This window comes from Battus philenor, unplaced genomic scaffold, assembly GCF_028537555.1.
Source record: "Battus philenor isolate CCGP_79_NKW_IND1 unplaced genomic scaffold, ilBatPhil1.0.hap1 SCAF_25, whole genome shotgun sequence".
Taxonomy (NCBI): domain Eukaryota; kingdom Metazoa; phylum Arthropoda; class Insecta; order Lepidoptera; family Papilionidae; genus Battus; species Battus philenor.
The window spans coordinates 6062015-6084716 of NW_027181688.1; the positions used below are offsets into that span (position 1 = coordinate 6062015).

The following is a 22702-nucleotide window of genomic DNA, read 5'->3' on the forward strand; positions in this document are numbered from 1 at the left end:
AATTATGGGAGGGTTCGGAGTAGCCCGAAGTTGTGCAAAGGATTTTTTTTATAATTTGGTTCCTATAAACACCTAGGTTTTTTGATTATTTTTCTTTTCAAATATTACTTTGTGCACATTTTGTGACCTATATTTTACTTTCTTACTTCTACTTTTGCTGTTCTAGTTTTGTGCCATTTTCTATTCTACTACAATCCTACATCTACTTTTTTAAAGAGTCTACTTTATTATTTTTACACTTATTTTACTTTTCTGATAATGTCTGGTTTATTATATTTTTATTTATTGAGCTAACGATTTTGACTTCTTTGGGCTTCCCTAATCCAGTGGCAAAGTACAGTTGTCGGAGACCATGGAGAGACCTTGGTAGCCTTAAATAATAAATTAAAAAGAAGATAGTTGCAAGTAAAAATAATCCACTAAAAGTTAAATAACAAGCTTTAAACTTTGTAAGTTGTAACGTTACGAGAAAAATAAAACTCGTTTATACATGGAATGTAAAGCGACGCGCTGTCCTCCGAGACGGTAGAATAAAATACAATCGTTTTACAGTTTCCACATAATTACTCAAGTCGCACTGTCGCAGTGAACGTCCGTAATGTAGCACTCCACGGTTTTGTTTTACTTCCGCGAAGCAGTTCGTACTCTCATTTCATACCCGGAAACGGTGTTCCATTAATTAAACGACAATATTAACGTTCATACACTTTGTAAATTTACGATCGCATCAAAAGAATTTATTGCATCGTATTAAGGTTCATTTAATTTTATTTTAGTGATAGTACTGTACAGACTGATTTGACGAAATGTAAGGGAAAAATTTAAGTCAAATTGATTATTACAAAAAACTTTTGTTTGTGACTGTACTTTATGTTTTTCTTTCTTTAGACTCAAGGACAGAGCAACGGTTACGTGCCATACGTGGACTACGCCCGGGACTACGCTCCGCCTATGCAGTCTAGCGATTCTCTATCGGGTTCGCTTTCAAGAAGTACAGACGAGTCGACATATTTAAGTCACTGTGGTTCGTTGCGACGACAAAGTAGTAGCGGTAGACTGGGCGGCTTGGTTGGACCTGATCGTAAGTATTACTTCAATAATTATAATGAAATACTTAATTTTAAATATTTTTATAACTTACAGTAATGAAATCTAAACAACTTATCGACATCGATGAAATTTAGAACATATATGGTTTTAATTATCTTTGGTAATTAAATGAAGCACGTACAACTGAAATAAATTAATCTTTTCTGTACATAATTTGGTTCGGTTGAACTTTTTCACAAGAAACGAATTACATTTATAAACTTTATGTCATTTTTTATAATTATGTTAAGTGATAATGTATAAATATATTTCATAACAGTCAGCAATTGTGGCACAGCGGCAGGGATACAGCCGGGATACAGCCATATATATAATTCACAATTTGTGCATCAATTATATGGGATTGCCACTGCTAACATACAAGTATCCAGAGGATGGTCAGTGGCATCTTCTGTCTACCATCATACCATTATGCGATCGTCAACCTGTCTACTAAGGGTGGCGATTATGGTATGTCCCCGTAGATATCTTTGGGAGAAGCTTTTGTCTTGTTATTTATTTGTGTGTAGTTACTAATTTTGACTACATGAATCAAATTGTTATTGAATTTTATTAAAAGTTAATATTTAAAGTGAACATGTTAAAATTTTTCGATTTTCCGATAGTCATACCTATGGGAAATCCAGGTGTGTTGCTTGGAGGAGGCGTAGACGTACGATATGCAGCAACTTACGGGAATCCTTATTTGAGAGCAAGTGGACCCATAGGTAAGTAGCTCTATATCTACTACATTTGTTCATAAACTCAATTGATAACTTTGTAATAACGGCTCGTAACTTTAAAGTTTTTTTATGTATTCCCCTGATACGTGGTCATGTTTATTGTTGGATACACAAAAATGATTTCAGAACTACGTCACAGAAGACATGTTATCTGTTATAATTTATGTTTAAAAGTAAAAAAAAATTATTCTTAGAATGTAGCATATATATAAGTGTAATATATTTATGTTATTTGACTTATTAATCTATATATTTAATTTTGTTTCTGGTTCAGTTTCCTAGCCTTTTTTGTGTTACGCCCCACCTTAGCCTTCCTAAATTTTTATGCCTCCGTAGGTAACATTCACACTCAAAATAATACTCACGTCGAGTTCAATTCCCAAGTCCGCCCTCTGTGGGGCATCGGCCCCACGTTAGGAAACACTGTTCTATATTATTTATTATACTAATGTACTGAGTACAGTCGATTATTACATGTATTAAACTTTGGCTCACCAGCCAGACTCGCTGAGCTGTCCTTATATTTAAACTTATATACACATTCAGGCAACCATTAGGCAGCAATGAATCGAGCTCCAGTTTTTTCACTACGGTAACAGCGGGGATTCGGCACTCGGAAATAATATCTTAGTGGTCGAAGCCGTCTTTCATCCCTTGTAACGACATTCCACTCGCGAAGAAACTCCTTACGAACTTTTAATGTTGAAAAATTATTACAAAATTATTAATAAGGATTCTTTAATTTGACACAGATCTTAAGTTAATAATTATTTATTAAATAGATATATTTACATATATAAATTTTTACAGTAAAAATATATTTTTTTAAATTTATTCCTTATAAATGCGATAAAGATACATGTAACAAACCGACCCATACCAAATGAAACTAAAGTTATTCATAATGTTTTAGCCTATTCCGCACACCCTAATACTGGACCGGTGGCGAAACCTGCTCCGCCGCCCTACTACACACTTAGAAGTACTAATCATCCGCCCTCAGGTAAGGACGTAATATTACAGCAGTTTAATTTAAATTAAACTGGCCAGTTTCTATCCAGTATCCCTATTAATTCCAAATTCAAAATTTCTTTATTCAAATAGGCATTTATATGCACTTTAGAATCGTACATTATTATAACATTCTAATGCTAATCTTCTAAGAAGTTTCGGAAATAAATTCAACGGTTGATATTTTTAAATGATATTTTACAATTTTGCTTACATTGTAATATCAACTATGTAAATGAGTCAAAAAAACTAAGTACCACGCATTTCAATCAACCAAAAACCCTTGAATTTTACAATTATAATATTTAATTTAGAATGAAGAAAAGGAAGGGCAAAGGTATTCTATGAAACTTTAATATTTAAATGTAAACTAAGACCCATAAAAGATTTGTTAACATTTGACGGCGAAATTTGTAATTATGACATAACGAGATTATTTTTATTTATTGTATTTATTACGTGTCTGTCTCTGTTATTACGTAATAAGATATTAAATAAGTATAACATACTCAACAAGCTAATGATTAAATTAAAATAATAAATTAGAGATACAACTACAAAACAATTCAGATTTAAAAAGGCCGAATGTGACGTATCGTTTCATTTATTAAGATGCTAAAGCAAATTTTATTACATATTTTATTATATACTACAGCCATTGCCATCTCCTATTTAGCCCTTAATTTCCCACCGCAAGGCATAGGGGAAACCTACATATATATGGATTATATACCATAATCGCCACGCTTGGTTGGCGAGTTGGTAATCGCAAAGTAGTAATATGGTATGAACAGTGGCAATCTTATAAAGTGTGAATTATATAAGATTATGTCCTGGAAATCGAACCCGCGACCTACGATCGCATGTCACAGTTCTCTATTGCTACACTTCTACTGCTCAAATACTACAGTATCGCACTATATATCAGAAATACTGGTTTTGGTTTTGTTTTTGTAGCGCGTTGTTTTTACCCACAATGTTCCGACTGGTAGACTGTACTATACCCTCATTAATTAAATTATTTATTCCAAGGACCATTAACCTTTAACTGTGGACGCGCGGTCTCACAGACCGCTTGCAGTTTGTAATTTTTGTGTTTACCCCTTTCCCCTTGCTCCCCGCATTTAATGCTCTCAGTAGCTTTAGTTTTAGCGCCGAAACGTATGTTGAGATGAGAAGTTGTGTCGGCGGCCACAAATTAGCTGAGTTATTTTACTTTATACTTAAACCGCGGTCTGTCGGACCGCACGTCCAAGTTTCCTGCGTAAATAATATAAAAGGTGACTTTGTTTAATTTGATTGTTTTATGTTATTTTTATTCAAAATGTCAATGAATATTGAACGAGAAGATGGCCTATGCTCATTTTATATCGCATTCTTGATTTGTGTGGTATAAATGCTCATATACAATACAATGAGCATCAGAGCAAAAAAAAAATAGAAAGAGGAGTGTTCCTAAAAAATAGCACGATCTTTAGTCGTTCCGCATATGCAAAGACGAGCAATAAAATCAAATGAATTGAAAATGACAATAGTTAATATAATAATATAATATAATAATAGACAATACAAAAGTTTTAGGGGCAGATATGCTCCTAAATGAACCCCCCAGCCAGGAGAGTGATTCATTAAAGGGAAAAACATGTCGTCTTTGTCCACCAAAACTTAAGAGAAAGTCAAATTACATTTGTATAAGTTGTATGCAAGTCATATGTTTACATTGTTCCAAACCCTTGTGCAAGGACTGCCAATAATTTTGGACAAATTGGACCAATGTCAAAAATTTTGTATTTTAATTTGTGAAGACTTTTATTCCTTTTTATATTAGATTATACCCTAGATTTATAGCTTTGATTGTTATTTTTTCTAAAAAGTTTAAATCATTCAAGTTTTTCGTCCTAAAATTGATCTCTAGTAAATGTATGCCAAAAAGTACCTTTAATTGTTAGTATGTTTTATTTTATTTACAAATAAAGAAAGATTGATTAAAGGACTCGAAATTATTTAATTTCAATGTATCTAAAATACAGTAAATACAAAACTGTACAAATAAAATTAAAATTTACGTAATATTTGGACTTCAGAACATAGCGGTCCGAGAGACCGCGCGTCCATGGTAGTGTGACAAAAAAATGACGTCCATAGTTAAAGGTTAAAGCTGACAGGTTCATAAAAAACAAAATAAACATTAGCTAGCAGATAAATTAAGCCAATATAATAACCAATAATGAAGTACATACCATTATCGATCAAGATAAAAAATTACGAATGAGGACATAAAATTAAACAGAGGATTGAGAGTATGTAAGTGTGTACACAGAGTGTATATGTTTAATGTGTGTTGAGCATGTGTGTGGTGTATGTTTGGCTGAAGATTTCAGGTATCTATCTACATATATATACAGTTATAGTGTCACAGTGTTGGATGCCATATTCCTGTGAAAAGACAATATTATGAAACTTCATATGTATATTCAGTAAGTTTGAGAATCCGCTGTAAATTATATTTCAAACACCTGAGTGGTAAATAACGTACGAAAGAAAAATAAAAATGATGAAAGTTAAAAAATATAAAAATAAAGATTAAAATAAACTAGAAATTAACATTAATAAATTAAACAAAAATGAGTCAATACTGTGATACTAAATTTTATGTAACAACGACGATGAGGGAAGAAAGATGATGAAAGACAGATAAGCGTAAGCGGTAAGTGATGGAAAGATAAATATTGCGAAGGATAAAAGGAAAGCACGAAAGGATTTGTGACAAATAGAAGGAGAAAGAGAAATAAATGTTTTAACTAAAGAAATTATTAATCTGAATATGTATCGCCCCTACTCTACACATGACAGGGGAAACGAGAGATCCCTAAAATCGGAGGTATAAGAAAAAAATCTCTTAGTGATAAGGGTGTGGTGGCCCACCGATAAATTGATTTTTTTTAATTTTTGTACAACTTTATTTCATTTGGCCTTTAAAAATACACAACTCTAAATTTTTAGACTTTTACTATCACCCTTTATTTTTTAATTGTAATATTAATACTTCAATAATTTTCTACTCTTGGCGATTGATAACTGATCATTTACCACGTTTACGTCGTAGCATCGATAAAATGATACTGTGTTTTTAGTTTTATTATAGTAATTAATGATATATAGTATTTTAAGGTATAGATAATAATAAGTAAAGAATCAGGTTATTGTTTTTAAGTTGTTGTTCAAAGCACTTCTCGTATATATGACTTACGTAGCACGTCTTCAAAAGCTTACAATAAGTTAGTTTTTTGTTGTTACGTTGCAAAAAAATTTTGCCGCGTCCGCTCGTATGTAATATTAAATATATACCAAAGAGTGGTACGTACAATGGTCGTACAAATGGTCGTACATCAAAAAAGAAACTGTTTTGTATACTTTTCATTGACTTTTTAATTCATATGATAGTTTCCTTCTCGTCTTTCTTATGTGTATCTTCTATATATTACATTATATCTCAAGATATATATAATGTAATATAATTTTTTTGTAATGTTTATGTATTTATCTACATAATTTCTCATATATTTCTATTGTTACCAGCACCAAGTGTGATATCGCCATCTTCTTCATCATCATCCAGACCGGTGACAAGTCCTCTAGCGTCTTCGTCGTCCGTTAACAGTGCCGCCCAACCACAAGTCAGTATTTTGCTGTTATTTCAGCCTATAAACGCCAACTGCAAGACATAAGGCTTCTCCCAAAGATATCTATGTGGGATATACCACAACCGCCACATTTGGTTGTTACACAACCGTTACGAGTTGGCGATCGCAGTAAGGTATTATGGTACACAGAGAACGCTGCTGCACACTCTTTGGAAACTTGTTTGTGAGCTTTGGCAATATTATATTATTAATGCACAGCGTGTGAAATATATGAGTTTGCTCCCCGGGAATCGAACCTACGACCTACGATCACAAATCTCAGTTCTCAACCGCTGGGTTACCATTGCTCAGTTTTCAGACAATATATATAAAAAACAATTAGCGTATTTAAATGCCTTTAAATTTTCAAAAACATTACTCCGATATACGGAAAAAAATCTCGGTAAGATTAAATAAGCCTTACTTGTTTATTTTATTTAAAAAAAATTATAAACGCAAAAAAACTTTTGGTTACAAGTAACATGGTTGAATATTTCGTTCCGTTTTGTAGGACACAGGTGATTAAAGCTTTCCGAGTAATAGTTTGTACATGATTTGCGACTTCGCGAATATTTGCGAATACTATAATCTGTGTGTTTTGATTTTATGAAATTGATATAATATAGAAAATAATTTAATTAAAATACAAATAAATGTAACTAGTATATTAATTTATTTAAAGATATGCGTAACGTTTTTATAAGTCTAATAACGTTGACAGACTACACAATTTAGACAAAAAAAAACAATTTGTTGATAATTTTCTAAAAATAAACGATAAAATTAATCTTATGTATAATCCAAATCTAAATAACGATAAATATAATAATTTTTTTGTTTCGCAATGTTGTGTAGGTTCCTAAGGCTTCACCGCAGTCGACAGGATCTTTTTACATCCTCCCACCGTCCAGTCAAGGAAATATGCAGTCATGCCAAATAACTACCAAAGGTAAGTAAAGATATAATTTATCTCTGCTATACCTCTTATAAAGCGTTATAGAGCCTTATAGAGCCTCTTATAAATGTATGAGAGCTTTCCAAGGGGAAAAGACAGTCAAATCGTTTATTGTCTTTTTCTGAAACAAGAAGAAGTGCAGGAGACTATGATATATTCTCTCGAGATTGAATCAGGAATGAGAAAATTCGTACATGAACGAAAATAATCGTCATTGCCAAGTGAATTAGACAGTTGAAATGGCAGGCCACCTAGCGCGCAGAATACATAACCAAAAGGAACTAAGGTTGTTGAGTGGGGACAATGAACCGGCAATCGCAGCGTAGTACATCCACCTACAAGGTGGATAGATGGTTGTCGTACGACGCTGATACAAACAGCTTTCTACCGATTCTATGTAAAATGAATTTAACAAACCTACATCTTGCTGTAAACATTCTGCCGCTAAAATATGTTTGCTATGTTTACATTGTTGATCAATATATAGGCTGCAATCAGTCCTGTTGGAAATTTTTGGGGGAAAGCCTAAGTCCGGAAATTTACGTCCAATGGCTGAAGTCATGATGATAGTTTCCAATATTAATTAAAAAAAAACTGTATGCTTACATTACTGAATAAATATTAATGAAAATGATCATTGTTACTTTTAATAAAACAACGCGTTACATTGCGGTTAAAGTCATTATCGTAAAACATACTTTGTGTATTCATTCATTTTTAAATTGCATTCCAGGTAATGGATCCCATTTGGCAGCCGGCACTCATGTGTAATTAATTAAGTAGTTAGATTTTAAATAAAAATAAATGTAAAATTTATTCTATAGATAATTGAGTGGACGTCCTTTTTGAGTCAGACTTTAACAGTGTGATTTAAGAATGTAATAACGAAGTGAAACTTGTATTAAGAATACGAATTAGCGTGTTTAAATTGATAATGATCTCTCGGTTAGAATAAGCTTTTTCATCAAAAAATATATTTGTCATTTTACAGGTTTGTTTTTAATAGAACTTCATTCAAAACGTCCTTTTAAAACTGTATAATATAGACGTCTTGTTTGTTACGACATTTCAGTATATATTAAATTGTCCAACGCTTTAAATATGTTCTCTAAACATGCCTAAAATTGTGAAGCTTTAACTATAAATGGCAAAGAATAATACATTTTAAGTAGATATTGATAAGTTTTTATAATGTCATAAGGTTAGGTTAGGTGCATTGTTAAATTGTGGAACTTTTAAATATTCATTTTTAATTAAAACTTTTAGCGTTTTCTATGCCTTAGTTTTAGGAACGGTTTAAGATATTTTCTGTATTTGTGAAATATATTTTAATTTACATTCTAAGACTGATTCTAAGATAACTAAGATAACTGTATCATTGAACAAAATATTATTTTTATTGTTCACTTTTTAAATTTGTGTTACTTATACCTCATAATATTTTATTCATTGCTGAGGATCATTACCATCTGGACACAGAGTAATCTTCGTCTTCACATCTTCGACATTGTAAAGCAAAGCATGAAGTTTGATGAGAACGCATAACGTTCCAAAATTTTCCGATTGTTCACCGACTACATCACCTAAAACTTATAAATGTGAGTTTCAATTCCAGAATAAAAAAAATACGAAATCCATACCTGTTAGGTCCTTTCCACACGACGTTTTCACGCGCGGTTAAAGTGCGTCAAAAGCAATACCAAACGAGCCGCGAACGCTGTAGCCGCAGACTATTTACTTTGCACACTTTCATAAAACCGGACCGCGCGTAAAAACGCGAATGTGTGAACGAGGCATCGATTCTCAAATAGATGTAAAACGGAACAAAAACTTCAATGAATCGCATATGCGTTTATATCACCGAACTCGAATTTATTGTCTCTCCTAACGACTGTCATGTGTACATTTTAAATATAACAATGCTATGTACTTATCTTTTTTATGATTTTTAGTATAATTTAAATTTACAAACGTGTTGGAAATGCTAATAAAATATATAAAAAAAAGTTTTTTTATTTATTTATTAACTTCCTCTGATAGATAAAAATCTCTGTACTAAAAAATTCAGGGCAAGATTTGCAGAGCTTCCTCCTGTGTTGCAATCAGGTTAACTGAATCGAGGGTTCAAGGTAAAGATCTCTAGATCCAACGTAGTCAGTACTGCTGTACGTGTATGATACGTAGAAAAATCATATTAATAATGGGTGGGAACTGACCACATATACGTTACGTAAGAATTCTGGCTATATTGTGCGATTAAAATTTGAGGTAAAAATTTCCAATCTTATTTTCAATCATTGTGTATAAAATGACCACTCTGAAATAAGTTACATCAATTTTTTCTATTGTAATGCAAAATATTAACAACTACTGACAGTACAAAATCTACAGGAACACATTGACAAGGTAAACAATAATTAATTATATGTAGGAATTCGGATTTGGAAAACGCTTAATCTTATAGTATGAATAACGCCATGCTAAACATTACGTTATTATGTAGTCTACTACATAATAACGTAATGTTTAGCATGGCGTTTTTCATTTACACCTTTCGCCAATCATTCTATATATACAGCAAGTCTTCAATTAGATCCCTATCCAAGCAATCTGGTGCCTTATTATTTTGGTAGAAATTAAATGCAACGGCAAAACATGAAATAACTAGAGCATGTCTACGACGGATCCAGCTCGATTTTTTGATAGACGCCCTCGACTCTTTTAGGGACATAGATTCATAATATTATCATAAAGAAGATACAGAGCCTGATAAACGTTCTATTAAAAAAAACACAACAATTAAATGTTTGATTTGGACTTAAAAGATAATATATATCTATTGTTGAAGATTAAGTCCACACGGTCTGTTATAATCACGTCAAACTAAACATCAGTTTACTTTAATTGTAATGTTTATTATAGTTAAGAAAGCTTAGTTTTGTTTTTTCAAAACGAAATGTTTAGGTTAGAGAATGAATTAGACAGAAAAATAAAATATTTAATATTAAGGCAAGTTATCATGAACGTAGGCCCAATATTTAAGATTCAAAATTTTCAAATATAGGATTGCCATTTCTCACAAACAAGTTTGCAGAGATGGGCAGCAGTGCTGCGATTATGGTATTTCCATCCCCCATAGATATCTTCGGAGGAGAATTAAGCCTTGCAGCATGCGTCTAGGGACTAAAACATAGTTAATTACTTAACAGTGTCAAATTGTAAAGAGAATTATAAAATTAAAAACCTAGCCAAACAATAAAAATTAGAAGAACACTAAATATAACTCTAGTTTTTATTAGTTTTACTATTAAATTTTGATCAAACCATATAAACTTTCTTTTAAAACAAATCTAAGAATTAATTTGCCATTTCTCGATCATTGAACTAATTAATTGATCTACCTTTTAAATATCAGGTTTAATAAATAAGCTAATTAGTAAGTTTATTTACCAACAAAAAGCACGTTTTATTGTCAAAAACTTACCATGCCTTTTTTAATCGCTTGTATTCGTTTTTATAATAATAAAAAGTATATTGCGTAAAATAAATTTCTACTTTACTTTAAAGACTTCGGACTATATAAAGACAATAAAACGTTTTTTAACAATTAATATTCAAATTCTGATGAGTAGCGGTAGAGTACAGTGATTTCTAGGATACAATCTTCGATGGAGATCGAGCATACAAGTTTACACTTTATGTATTGATAACATATCGTCGCGTCTTCTGCGTACCATAATGCCACACTGTGATCGCCAACCCGCCTGCCAAGCGTAGCGATTATGGTATTTCTCCTATTAGACATCTTTGCAGGTGGTCAATGCCTTGCAGTGGGCGTATATGAACCGAAACGGCGACGACGACGATTAAAAAACACATCTTTTTATTCTAATTTAATTTATCACTTTCTTATTTAATTTTTTCTTATTTAAACACATCAAAATCGAACGACCTTTTATTCTTAACAATTTATCGAACTAGAAATAATAAAAAAAAATATAACTTAAACATTTCTTTTCTATTTTAAAAACGACTAACTGAATAAAGTCTATTAGTGAGTTAACAATAGGTATAATTCTGTTCCTAGCCTTTTATAGGATTATTTACTTTCAACACCAACGTCTGCCCACTTCTAAGCCGAGATAAGGAAAATGATATCGATTCACTGAATTCTATTAAAGCAGGGAGTAAATGTAATAGTTTTCCTTTCTATTACTTTCAAGTTAAATAAATAGTTTCATAAATTTAAAGTTCAAATATCGTAACTAAGGCTTCTGTTAAATGTTTTTAATACGAATACTAATTTAATAACACAGCGCATTGAAAAGATGGTCGCTGATGCATTAAGTTTCCGGAGTAGAGACTGACCACAGACTATATATTGCGGATAGTAATTAACTATGATAAAGCAGAAGGGTAGTATATAAAAGGACGTTAATATTTTTTTACTGTTAATATATATACGTTTTTCAAAGAATAAGTCATAAATACGCAAGATATTTCCAGGTATTTGATAGAGAGGTTGTCGTTTCAGCCGATAGACACTCACTGCGAGGCATAGGCCTGCCCCAAAGAAATCTACGGGGAAATACCTCGTCGCGCTTAGTAAGCGGGTTCGCGATCGCACCCATCGTCTAGATCCTTGTTAGTGAACATCTGCAATAAATACCAAAAAAATTAATATACCAAGTGTGAATTATGATCTATTATGATGGTATTCCATGAATCAAACCCGCGACCTACAATCGCATTTTTCAGTCCCCTACCACTGCGCAACTTCTGCTCATATAATACATTTCGGTTAATTTTATAGCATTTTGTCTCATTTTATTATAGGGCAGTTCCGCTGAAATTAATTTTGTATATATATATATATATATATATATATATATATATATATATATATATATATACATATCATATAAAGAGTTGGGCTATTTATAGCTTAAATACTAGATATTTTCAAAAATATCTTTTTGAACAAATTGATATTTTGACGGTTGGTTTTCTATAGATATTTAATAACGTATTACTTTTGATTCAAAATTTAAATTTCTCTATAAAAATAGTTATATGATACATACTCTATAAATATGAGTTGTAAGATTTTCACAGCTAAATATGTGACAATAAAATAGTCTCCATATTTGTGGACCATTAAGTGTGACAGCAACTGCAGGAAGAGGATGCGCTAAAGCGCCATTTCGAAAACGGAAATGCTGTATTCGCGACCACTTCCGGTCACTGTTGTAATGTTTGCCAGCTATGAAAGCCATTGTTGTCTAACTACATCCGTCGAATAAAATCGCGTATATTGTTGGAAAAGATTTTTTGAGATGATTTTCATTTATAAAATAAGTTATTAATAAAAACATAATATTTCTCTAATTTATACCTTTTATAGCAATGTACGGGTTTTGGTGCTAGTCTATAGGTTTGCGAGTAGTGGCTATCCTACCTATAATCAATGCACAAAGTTTGAATTATATGACATTGTATCCAGAGAATCGAACACAGCGTCCTTACGATCGCAACAAGACTCTGTCCTCTACCGCTGAGCTACCACAACTTTATAAGTATGAAAAGTACTTAAATATTTCTCAAGTTACAAATGTTACTAACACTTATTTTAAATTACCGTACTTAAAAATGTTGTTCATATTTAATAGTAGTATATAGGTAATTTTATGATTTAACAGGTTGTCAAATATCTCCCTTCCGCTTTTTTGCTCTTTATTCAATGCTTTATAAAAAGTGTTACAGTGATCGGATTTAGTTCAAATATGCGCCGTTTTGTTCGATAATCTGTTTCCATCTAGACGGCAACTTCATAATACCTCTCTCGTAGAAGCCCCCCTCCTTATTTGCGAAGAACTCGGACAGCCACTTTTCACAAACCTCTTTTGAGTTCAACTTTACACCACCAAGGGCGTTCGCCATGGACAGGAACAGGTGGTAATCATTTAATGGAATCAGGAGTTACATTGCGGAAGTCCATCCTAAATAGGAAAGGATCAATATCTAGCCACTTCCGCACATGCAGTGGTTGTCGTGCATGAAAGTGCACCGCCCGCCAGCCCGCTCGTAAATGCGCATGCGACAGACAATGCCAACTACACAACCGCCACCGTAAATTCACTCAACACATGTTTCACACCTCCACGGGGTCAAAACACCGAGTCCGTGTTTAGCACTAATCGGTGTAACAACTCTTGAAGATACCCCGTGAAGTGGCTAGATATTGGTCCTTTCTTATTTAGGTGGTAATCACTTGGCACTATGTCCGGACTATATGGTGGATGTGATAAAACCTCCCATCCGAGCTCCCGTAGCTTCTGACGAGTCATCAACGAAGTGTGTGGTCTGTCGTTGTCCTGGTGGAACACTACACCCTTCCTGTTGGCCAATTCTGGACGCTTCTGGTCGATCGCCTGCTTCAAGCGGTCCAGTTGTTCGCAGTAGATGGTAGAATTAAGCGTCTGGCCATATGGGAGCAGCTCATAGTGGATGATTCCCTTCCAATCCCACCAAACACACAGCAAAACCATCCTGGCCGTCAATCCCGGCTTGGCCACTGTTTGGGACGATTCACCGGCCTTCGACCACGACCGTTTTCGCTTGATATTGTCGTATGTGATCCATTTTTCGTCGCCAGTCACCATCCGCTTCAAGAATGAGTCGAGTTCGTTCCGTTTCAGCAGCATATCGCAGGCGTTGATTCGGTCCAGAAGGTTTTTTTGCGTCAAATCATGCGGCACCCAAACATCAAGCTTTTTTTTGTATCCAGCCTTCTGCAGATGGTTTAAAATGGTTTGGTGACTAACTCCCATCTCCTGGGCGATGTCACGAGATGCCACATGCCGGTCTAACTCGATGTAGTCCATGATTTGATCGGTATTTGTCGTCACAGGTCTTCCGCCGGCTGGCTTATCCATGGTGTCGTTTTCGCCGGCTCTGAATCGTCGAAACCATTCCTCCGCGGTTCGAAGTGATAGAGTACCATCCCCCAAAACACCATTAATCTCACGGAACGTTTCTCTAGCGGATTTGCCTTTAACTAAGGAAAACTTTAAAACAGCGCGAATTTCGGCGTTAGTGAACTCCATGTTTACACGTCTATAACTGTTGAACGCAATATCCAAACTAATCATGCATAGTGTCGTTTTGTAGGTTATGTCAAGACCTTTCAAATTATATATAGTATTGCCAGATACGAGCTCTGTAGCGCTTTGTACATAGCCGCGAAATTCAAAAGACAAAAAGGCGGAAGGGAGATATTTGACAACCTATTATTTGTTAAAAGTACAACCCATTTTATCACGTCCTGACCACCCGCTCGATATCTGAAAGATATAACCGTCTGCGAAATCATGTTTTGCTTATTTTATCATTTTTTGATTTCCATCGTTTATGAACAATAGAGTAGATAAATAGGTTAATAAAAGACCTGAAAATAATCTGAAGTGGCAGTAGGCGAATAACATCGCTGATACTGTCGACGGACGCGACGTGGGCCCACACTAAGTACATCCACGACATAGTGAAAGTCGCGGAAAGTCGTGATGAGAGGGAAGCATACGCCCTAAACATTGTCGGCTATTATGATGATCATGATGAATACGAGAAATAGCTCCCTATGGATTTTTGTTGTCTATTATTTTCTAGAAATCAACTTTAAAATTTCGTACATTTTTAGATAAAGATTTATGTTGTCGTGTAAAAGTTGCTTCGGTCAGTATATGTAGATAACTTAATAAATTTGTTTATTTCACATTTAATCACATATATATATGTATATATATATATATATATATATATACATATATCTGTTGTCAGCGTGCTTAATAATTATTATATAGTACTTATAATTGTACTTCGAAATTAAGCTTTCTCTTAGAGAATTTATAAATATTCTATTGATCGATTCTTCAACGGTCTTATTAGATCCGACCAACTTTGTACTGCCAGAAGTACTAACTCGTCGCATTTTAATAGAAAAAATAAATTAATGTAACACATTTCCAAGTGATCACGTTATTTACTGATCAAATGTGAAAAAAATAAATTTATTTAGTTATCTTTATATACTGACCGAAGCAGCTTTTACTCGGCAACATAAATTTTCAACAGAAGAACAGTTAAACGCACGAAGTTCATAGCGAACTGCCAAATTTAGATAAAGAAGAGATTCATTTTATTATCTGTAATTTTCTGTCAATTCTTTATACATGTTGTCCGTAATCATAATTCAATGCAACGTTCGGTGGTGCAAGGAAAAGATGTACAGACATCAAAAATGTCTTTAAAAAGTCAGTAAATGCCACGTCAACTCACCCAAGTCACTCCGCCAAACACCGAGCGACATAGCGACTTAAATGCTTCTTACTAACATGAGAGCAGAAGGGGCACCAGAACGGACCGGGGCATGACCATGGCCACTCTGGTAAGAATAAGAAACGAGAAGAAGAATTTTCTGCGCAATTATCATTTTTTTTTACAAAGTATAAGGCAACTTAAAAAATGTTGAATAAAATCGGTGAAGTCGATCTCAAATTACCTCATGACCACGGAAAGTAGGTGTTAATTTATATCGATCAAGAAATAGATCACAGAAAGAACTCACTGATATTGAGTTCAGCAAGTAACATTTAACTTTGTGAAATATTGAGCAACTATTGTTCAGTCGGGTGAAGTAGTTTGTGGCCATTAAACTGGCGTATTATTTGATTAAAAAAATACAACGTTAAACTTACCAGCTTATCAGTGCAGATTGGATATTCAAGTGTATATAATATGATTCGAAATTAGCACGTGAAAAGCGTTTTGCGAAACGACGTGTAAAATAAAAAAAAATGGTTTCTGTACTAACATATGCGAGAGAGGCTAGTAAAGCTTATGATCAGTGGTAGAGGACTGAGACCTGCGATCGTAGATCACGGGTTCCATTTCCGGGATACAATCTTAAATAATTCACACTTTGTGAATTAATTATTCAAGATTGTCACAACTCACTAACAAGTTTCAAGAAGATGGACAACAGCGTCCTTTGCGTACCATAATACAACACAGCTATCGCCAACCCGCCTGTCCAGCATAGCAATTATGATATATCCCCCATAGACATCTTTGTGAAGGCCTATCTCTTACAGGCTTCCACAGACTGAAACGTCGATGCACAAAAAGATACTGTAAATAGTTTATTTTAAATTATCAATTAGTCAGTTATAAAGCCGCATTCATAATTTATAAACTAAAATGTACAGCAGACGTGGTTTTGTATTTCTTGGATATAAGTTACGTATATATGTATTCATTAAAACTTAAAAATAATTTTAACGATGCATTACAGATATTCCGCTTTTATAAACACTTTTTACGAAATACGATGACCACATTTAATTAAAAGAAAAAAAATAGAGTTGGTTAACAATACTTAATTACTTTTTTAATTATTCATACATCCACTTAGTACCATTAGCACTGATAACTTGTGCACATTTTAAGAATGATGAGCTCCCTTTAATTGCTTCAGTGATGAGGAAACTCGTTGACGAACTAAGTAGCTGATATTATCAGCATCGTCACCATTTCATCCTTAAGGATATTAATGGACATTACTAAACTTATGTATCCCCCGTGGAGTTCCATCAGGAACAGTACGAAGCGACTTACATGTAGCCAGTTTCGACAAGTTCATCTGTCCTTGTGAATGAACGCCCTACCTTGCGCTTGCCTTGGTCTACTCCACCTATTGGAAATTCCAGGAGGAAGCCTATGATGAAGATGATCTATGATCCTTCTTGATGGTCAACATTTTTAAATATATTTTACTTTTAACTCTGCATCGTAAGATAGTGAAGAATTAAATAAAACAATGAAATAGGTGTGTGTTCTTAAAGTAACTTATATTTATAGTTTTATATACATTTATATAGTCCAAGTGTCAAAATTTATATCGGTCCAGCCAAATAAACCATCTTTAAGTAAAGTGAATGTTAAACAAGTTAGTTTAAGCGAGCATTAGCCTTAACCTCAAACAGTACCGTAGCCAGAAGATTGCAAAGAAGGATCGTGTCTGGCATATTATTGATAAATTTATTCACAATATTATCCACCTGGGATCACTAATAGTGATTATTTATGTACTTCTTGAGAAGAATATGAAACTCTATAAAATATATGAAATTCCATAGGTCCAGAGAACCTCAATTACATAGAGTTACATAAAATAATTAAACTGTTGTGGGGAAGAAGCAGGAAAATACTCCACAATAACACATTTTTTTAAGAAAAATTAACAATATGTTCAGCAGTAGACATCTTACAGCTGAAATAATGATGATAATGAAACAAATAATTCTACCACTTACTACACTTAGCAAGCGGAATGATCAGTTTTCATTTATTTTTTAGTTTTACTCGTATTTTGCACTAAAGTGAACCTGTTCAGCGAAATGAAGTAAACCCGTCTTGTTTTATTCTAGCAAGGTTTCCGGAACTCTTTCAACCGTTTCTTAGAATTGGGGCCCGTTTATTGTACTAATGACGTCTAATAAAGTTGAAAGTGGATAGAAATCTTGCATTACTATAGCTTGGGTCGTATTAGAGGCTATAGGAAGGTCTTAGCGCAACAAGATAAAAATTTATTGATTTCTGACACCGAACAAGAGTTAGTTATAGTATAAAACATGAAAATTTCTATAAATTAGTTCAAATATATTACGGAGTATGTAACATAAATTTTTAATTATATTTAATTTTTTTTCAACTTTTAAATTTTATCCGCGTAATAATAATAAAAATAATAATACACTTTTTTTAATTTACTTCCTTAGAATATCATATATAACAATTTTTATAATGATATGTTAGAAGCAGAAAAAAACATCGGTAATTTTAAATCTGTTTTGAAAATAATTTTGTGTTTTTATAAAGTAAAGAATTAACAAAAAGCAATATTAAAAATCGTGTACAGTTAACCCGCTGTTTTCATGGCCTATTCTCAAGTGGCTCTTAAGGTCCGTTGTAGTAGCCGCCGAGGACGCGGCCAGAGCCTCTCGTTCTTTCACTCCCTTATGTCGCCTTTTAGCGGCGACGTAAAAGCATCAACGCTATTGTTTAGTGCGATTTTATTTAACGTCTTGTACTTTAATTGATAAGAGTACACATGTAAGCGAAGCACTTGAATCACTTTAGACTTCTTCAATAAAACATCCATTACTATTCAATTTAAAACAATTACTCAGGATCCAAGTGTCCTGTTTAAGTCGCTCCGGCTAGTCTGATCTAAGTAGGCCACCGATGAGAACAAACCTATTCTTAGTAAGAAAAGAACCAATATTTAGCCACTTCCGCACATGCAGTGGTAGTCATGCAATCAAAAAAATCAAAAACACAGAGTCAACGTCAAGACTCTGTGTTTGGCATTAATCGGTGCAACATAACTCCTGAAGATGCCCCGTGGAGGGGTGAAACACGTGTTGAGTGGTTTGGTGGTGGCGGTTGTGTGATTCGCATTGTTTGCCGCATTTATCAGCGGGCTGGCGGGCGGTGCATTTCATTGCATGACTACCACTGCATGTGCGGAAGTGGCTAAATATTGGTCCTTTTCTTACTTAGGATGGACTTCTGCGAGGTAACGCCTGATTCCATTAAAAACCTATTCTTAATTCAAATCATTATCAATTAAGTCATCATTAAGTTAAATTTCGCATTAAACAAATTTACTTAAGTGAACCCCAGCCTTAACTACAAGCAATATCGAAACCAGAAGACTTTGCCAAGTCGGATCGTGCCGCGCACAGTATGGACTAATTTTCTCACATTGTTATTCATATAGGATCATTAACGGTAATTATTTATGTACTTACTTTTATTAAGAAGTATGCAAGAAGAGCTCAATTTTTTAAAAACCAGTGTTTGGTAGGTTAATAATAAAAGGCCAATAAAGGTTGGCATTTATCAACGGTCTGGCGGGCGGTGCACTTTATTGCACTCTACTGCTACATAGCGGAAGTAGCTATATATTAGTCCTTTTCTTAAAATAAAGGGTCCTTTAAATAAAGGTTGTTTTAATAGTTCCGCTTTTGAGGCCTCTTATTTCATAGATTATTCGCCAAAAGAATTAGGCAAGGGAGATACCCATGTTATTAGATAATTGTGACTTTTACAGCATCAATGAATATATTGATATTTGTTTTTGTATAATATACTCATTAAAACTATTGAAGATATTTTTTTCTTTTTTTTAAATCTTTGTTAACAAGCATACATCTGATAAATTATTTCTTAGTCATGTTCTAGTAATAGTGAAACAACAATGTTAAAACTTAGTCCAATAAATTTGTTATCTATCAAAGGAAACGGAAATGCTAAAATGTCATTGTAAAACGGAAGAGCTACCACCGCGTGCACTTCCGCTTAGTGTAATGTTTGTCTAGTATAGAAACAATTTGGGTTATAATTTTCTTTTTTAAGAGTACATAAGATAAGAGACGTAATTTTTTTTATAGTTTTTTGATGTTTTCGTAGGTAGACCTAAGTCCATGTAAGTAAATATTCCGTCGTTTCAATAAAATTTCTAAATCGAATCTACAGTAGTCATTATATCGTGATATAAGATCTATTTAAATTAATAGCTGCCGAATAAAAATTTGGTACTGTAATTACTATATTTTATTTGTAGATGTAATATTATTTATGATTCGATTACTTCCAGGTCCGTGAAGTTTTTGGTAAAAAGTTCTAGATTTAAAGTCGCTTAACGAGCGGATGGAGAAGAACATGCTCTACTTTTTTCTGCGAGGTAGAATTCGGAATAAGATGATCTATAGAATAAAGAGTAATCGATATAGTTGAAGTGGCAGTGGCAGGCCACATAGAGCACAGAACAGATGACCGATGGTGTCTTAGAGTACCACCAGGGTGACACCACGGTGCAGCGAAGGATATCCGCCTATAAACTACATAAACGACCTTGTTAATGTCCTCGGAATATACTATATGATGGACGCTATCCGAAATACAGATGACATTTCAGACGTAGGGCGTCCAGAGCCAGACATAAGTTTCCTGCATATATTTTCAAATGAATCGGTTGAAAGCGTTCTTTATTACACATCGGACAACCTTAACCTTTAACTATGGACGTCATTTTTTTGTCACACTACCATGGACGCGCGGTCTGTCGGACCGCTATGTTCTGAAGTCAAAATATTACGTATATATTAATTTTGTTTGTACACTTTTGTATTTATTGTTTTTAGGTATATTGAAATTAAATAATTTCGAGGCTTCTAATCAATCTTTCTTTATTTGTAAATAAAATAAAGCATACTAATAATTAAAGGCACTTTTTGGCATACATTTACTCGAGATCAATTTTAGGACGAAGAACTCGAACGAATTAAACTTTTTAGAAAAAATAACAATTAAGACTATAAATCTAAGGTTTAACCTAATATAAAAACGAATAAAAGTCTACTCAAATTAAAATACAAAATTTTTGACATTGGTCCAATTGTTTAAAATTATTGGCAGTCCTTGCACAAGGGTTTGGAACACTGTAAACATATGACCTGCCTACAACTTATACAAGTGTAATTAGACTTTCTCTTTAGTTGTGGTGGACAAAGACGACATGTTTTTCGCTTTAATGAATCACTCTCCTGGCTAGGGGGTTCATCTAGGAGCATATCTGACCTTTATAAAACTCGCCTCATTGTCATTTTCAATTCGTTTGAAATATTTGGTTTTATTGCTCGTCTTTGCATATGCGGAACGACTAAAGATCGTGCTATTTTTTTAGGAATACTCCACTTTCTATTTTTTTGCTCTGGTGCTCATTGTGTAGTACATGAGCATATTTATACCACACAAGTCAAGAATGCGATATAAAATGAGCATAGTCCATCTTCTAGTTCAATATTCATTGACATTTTGAATGAAAATAACATAAAACAATCAAATTAAACAAAATCACCGTTTATATTATTTACGCAGGAAACGTGGACGTGCAGTCCACGGTCCACGCGGGGAGCAAGGGGAAAGGTGTAAATTCAAAAATTACGAACTGCAAGAGGTCTGTGAGACCGCGCGTCCACAGTTAAAGGTTAACACGTTTAATAATGTTAATAATCAAAAATTTTATGCTTACCATATAGTCATTTTCTAATCTCCAGTGTTTTAAATTGCGTTGCTTCAAAGTTTCTTAAATGATGCTTTTAAATAAGTGTAGCTTGACATTTTGTATATCGAATAAAAAATTCTTATTCATTTGTTTCATATTTCGTAATTCGTTGATAATTGAAAATAAAATGCTCACTCCACGATATAACGTACTATTATACTGTTAAACAGTGAACGGACAAAAGAGCTTGCAGCACTTGCGGTCTTTTCCTTCTCGACCTTTTATTCTCTTTCGTTAACAAAGGATTATAAAAGAGCTCTTGACTTAACCGAAGAATTAACAAAATGAAGGCGAAATTGTAACAATTTCAAATTAAGCGTTGAATTCGAAATATATAAATGTTTGCAATTTATGATGAATTATTTTTAGACGAAAAAGTATTTTATTGTCTAAAATATTTACGAAACTGCCTCAACCCAAGACACTGTTAGGACAGATACTACATAATTCTAACGTCTGCTGACGTGTAAACAAATGCTTCAAACATGGCCTTATCTATTTTAATACCACTTATTCTTGCCTGACATTTATTTAAGACTAGGCATTTAAATTAAAGACAGCAATTAATTTACCGACCAAGAAGAAGGCATACTTTGCCGTGACAGTATTGTCAAAACAAAGCTTGCAAAGAGATAAACTAATATAAGCCAGAAGATAAAACGATATTTAAAAAAATACGTAATCAGCCTTACGACGTCCACCCGACCTTGATCTCCATAGATTAAGGGGCCTTGAAGTTCTGGAGAGGAGACCACGGATCGGCAAGCGCACCGTAGAACATCCTTCCAAAAAGCGAACAGCCAACCTTATCGGACGACGCTGGTCACAGATCGCTTCCAACTGGTCAAATGGGAAATCTATATAAAGCAGTGGCCGTCCCACGGACGAAATGACGATAATGGTGATGATGATGGGGATAAATTGATTTTTATTCATTCACACGTTACGGAAATTTGTTTTTTTACCGTTTTTTAGACTTTTTTTATTCAGAGTAACTTATTGTAACATTACGCTTAAACCGATGATGGGTAAA

The 22702-nt window shown here is 33.6% G+C and overlaps 1 protein-coding gene across 1 annotated transcript in view; it reads left to right on the plus strand.

The window, feature by feature from the left end:
• The window catches only part of LOC137924987 (irregular chiasm C-roughest protein-like), a 137464-nt gene extending 129093 nt beyond the window's left edge, over positions 1-8371 (plus strand). Inside the window, exons 17-22 of the mRNA XM_068768416.1 lie at positions 889-1081; positions 1716-1817; positions 2746-2835; positions 6423-6520; positions 7382-7475; positions 8215-8371. Coding sequence (XP_068624517.1) covers positions 889-1081; positions 1716-1817; positions 2746-2835; positions 6423-6520; positions 7382-7475; positions 8215-8252 — 615 coding nt within the window. The 3' untranslated portion in view covers positions 8253-8371. The remainder of the gene's footprint in view (positions 1-888; positions 1082-1715; positions 1818-2745; positions 2836-6422; positions 6521-7381; positions 7476-8214) is intronic.
• The last annotated feature ends 14331 nt before the right edge of the window (positions 8372-22702 follow it).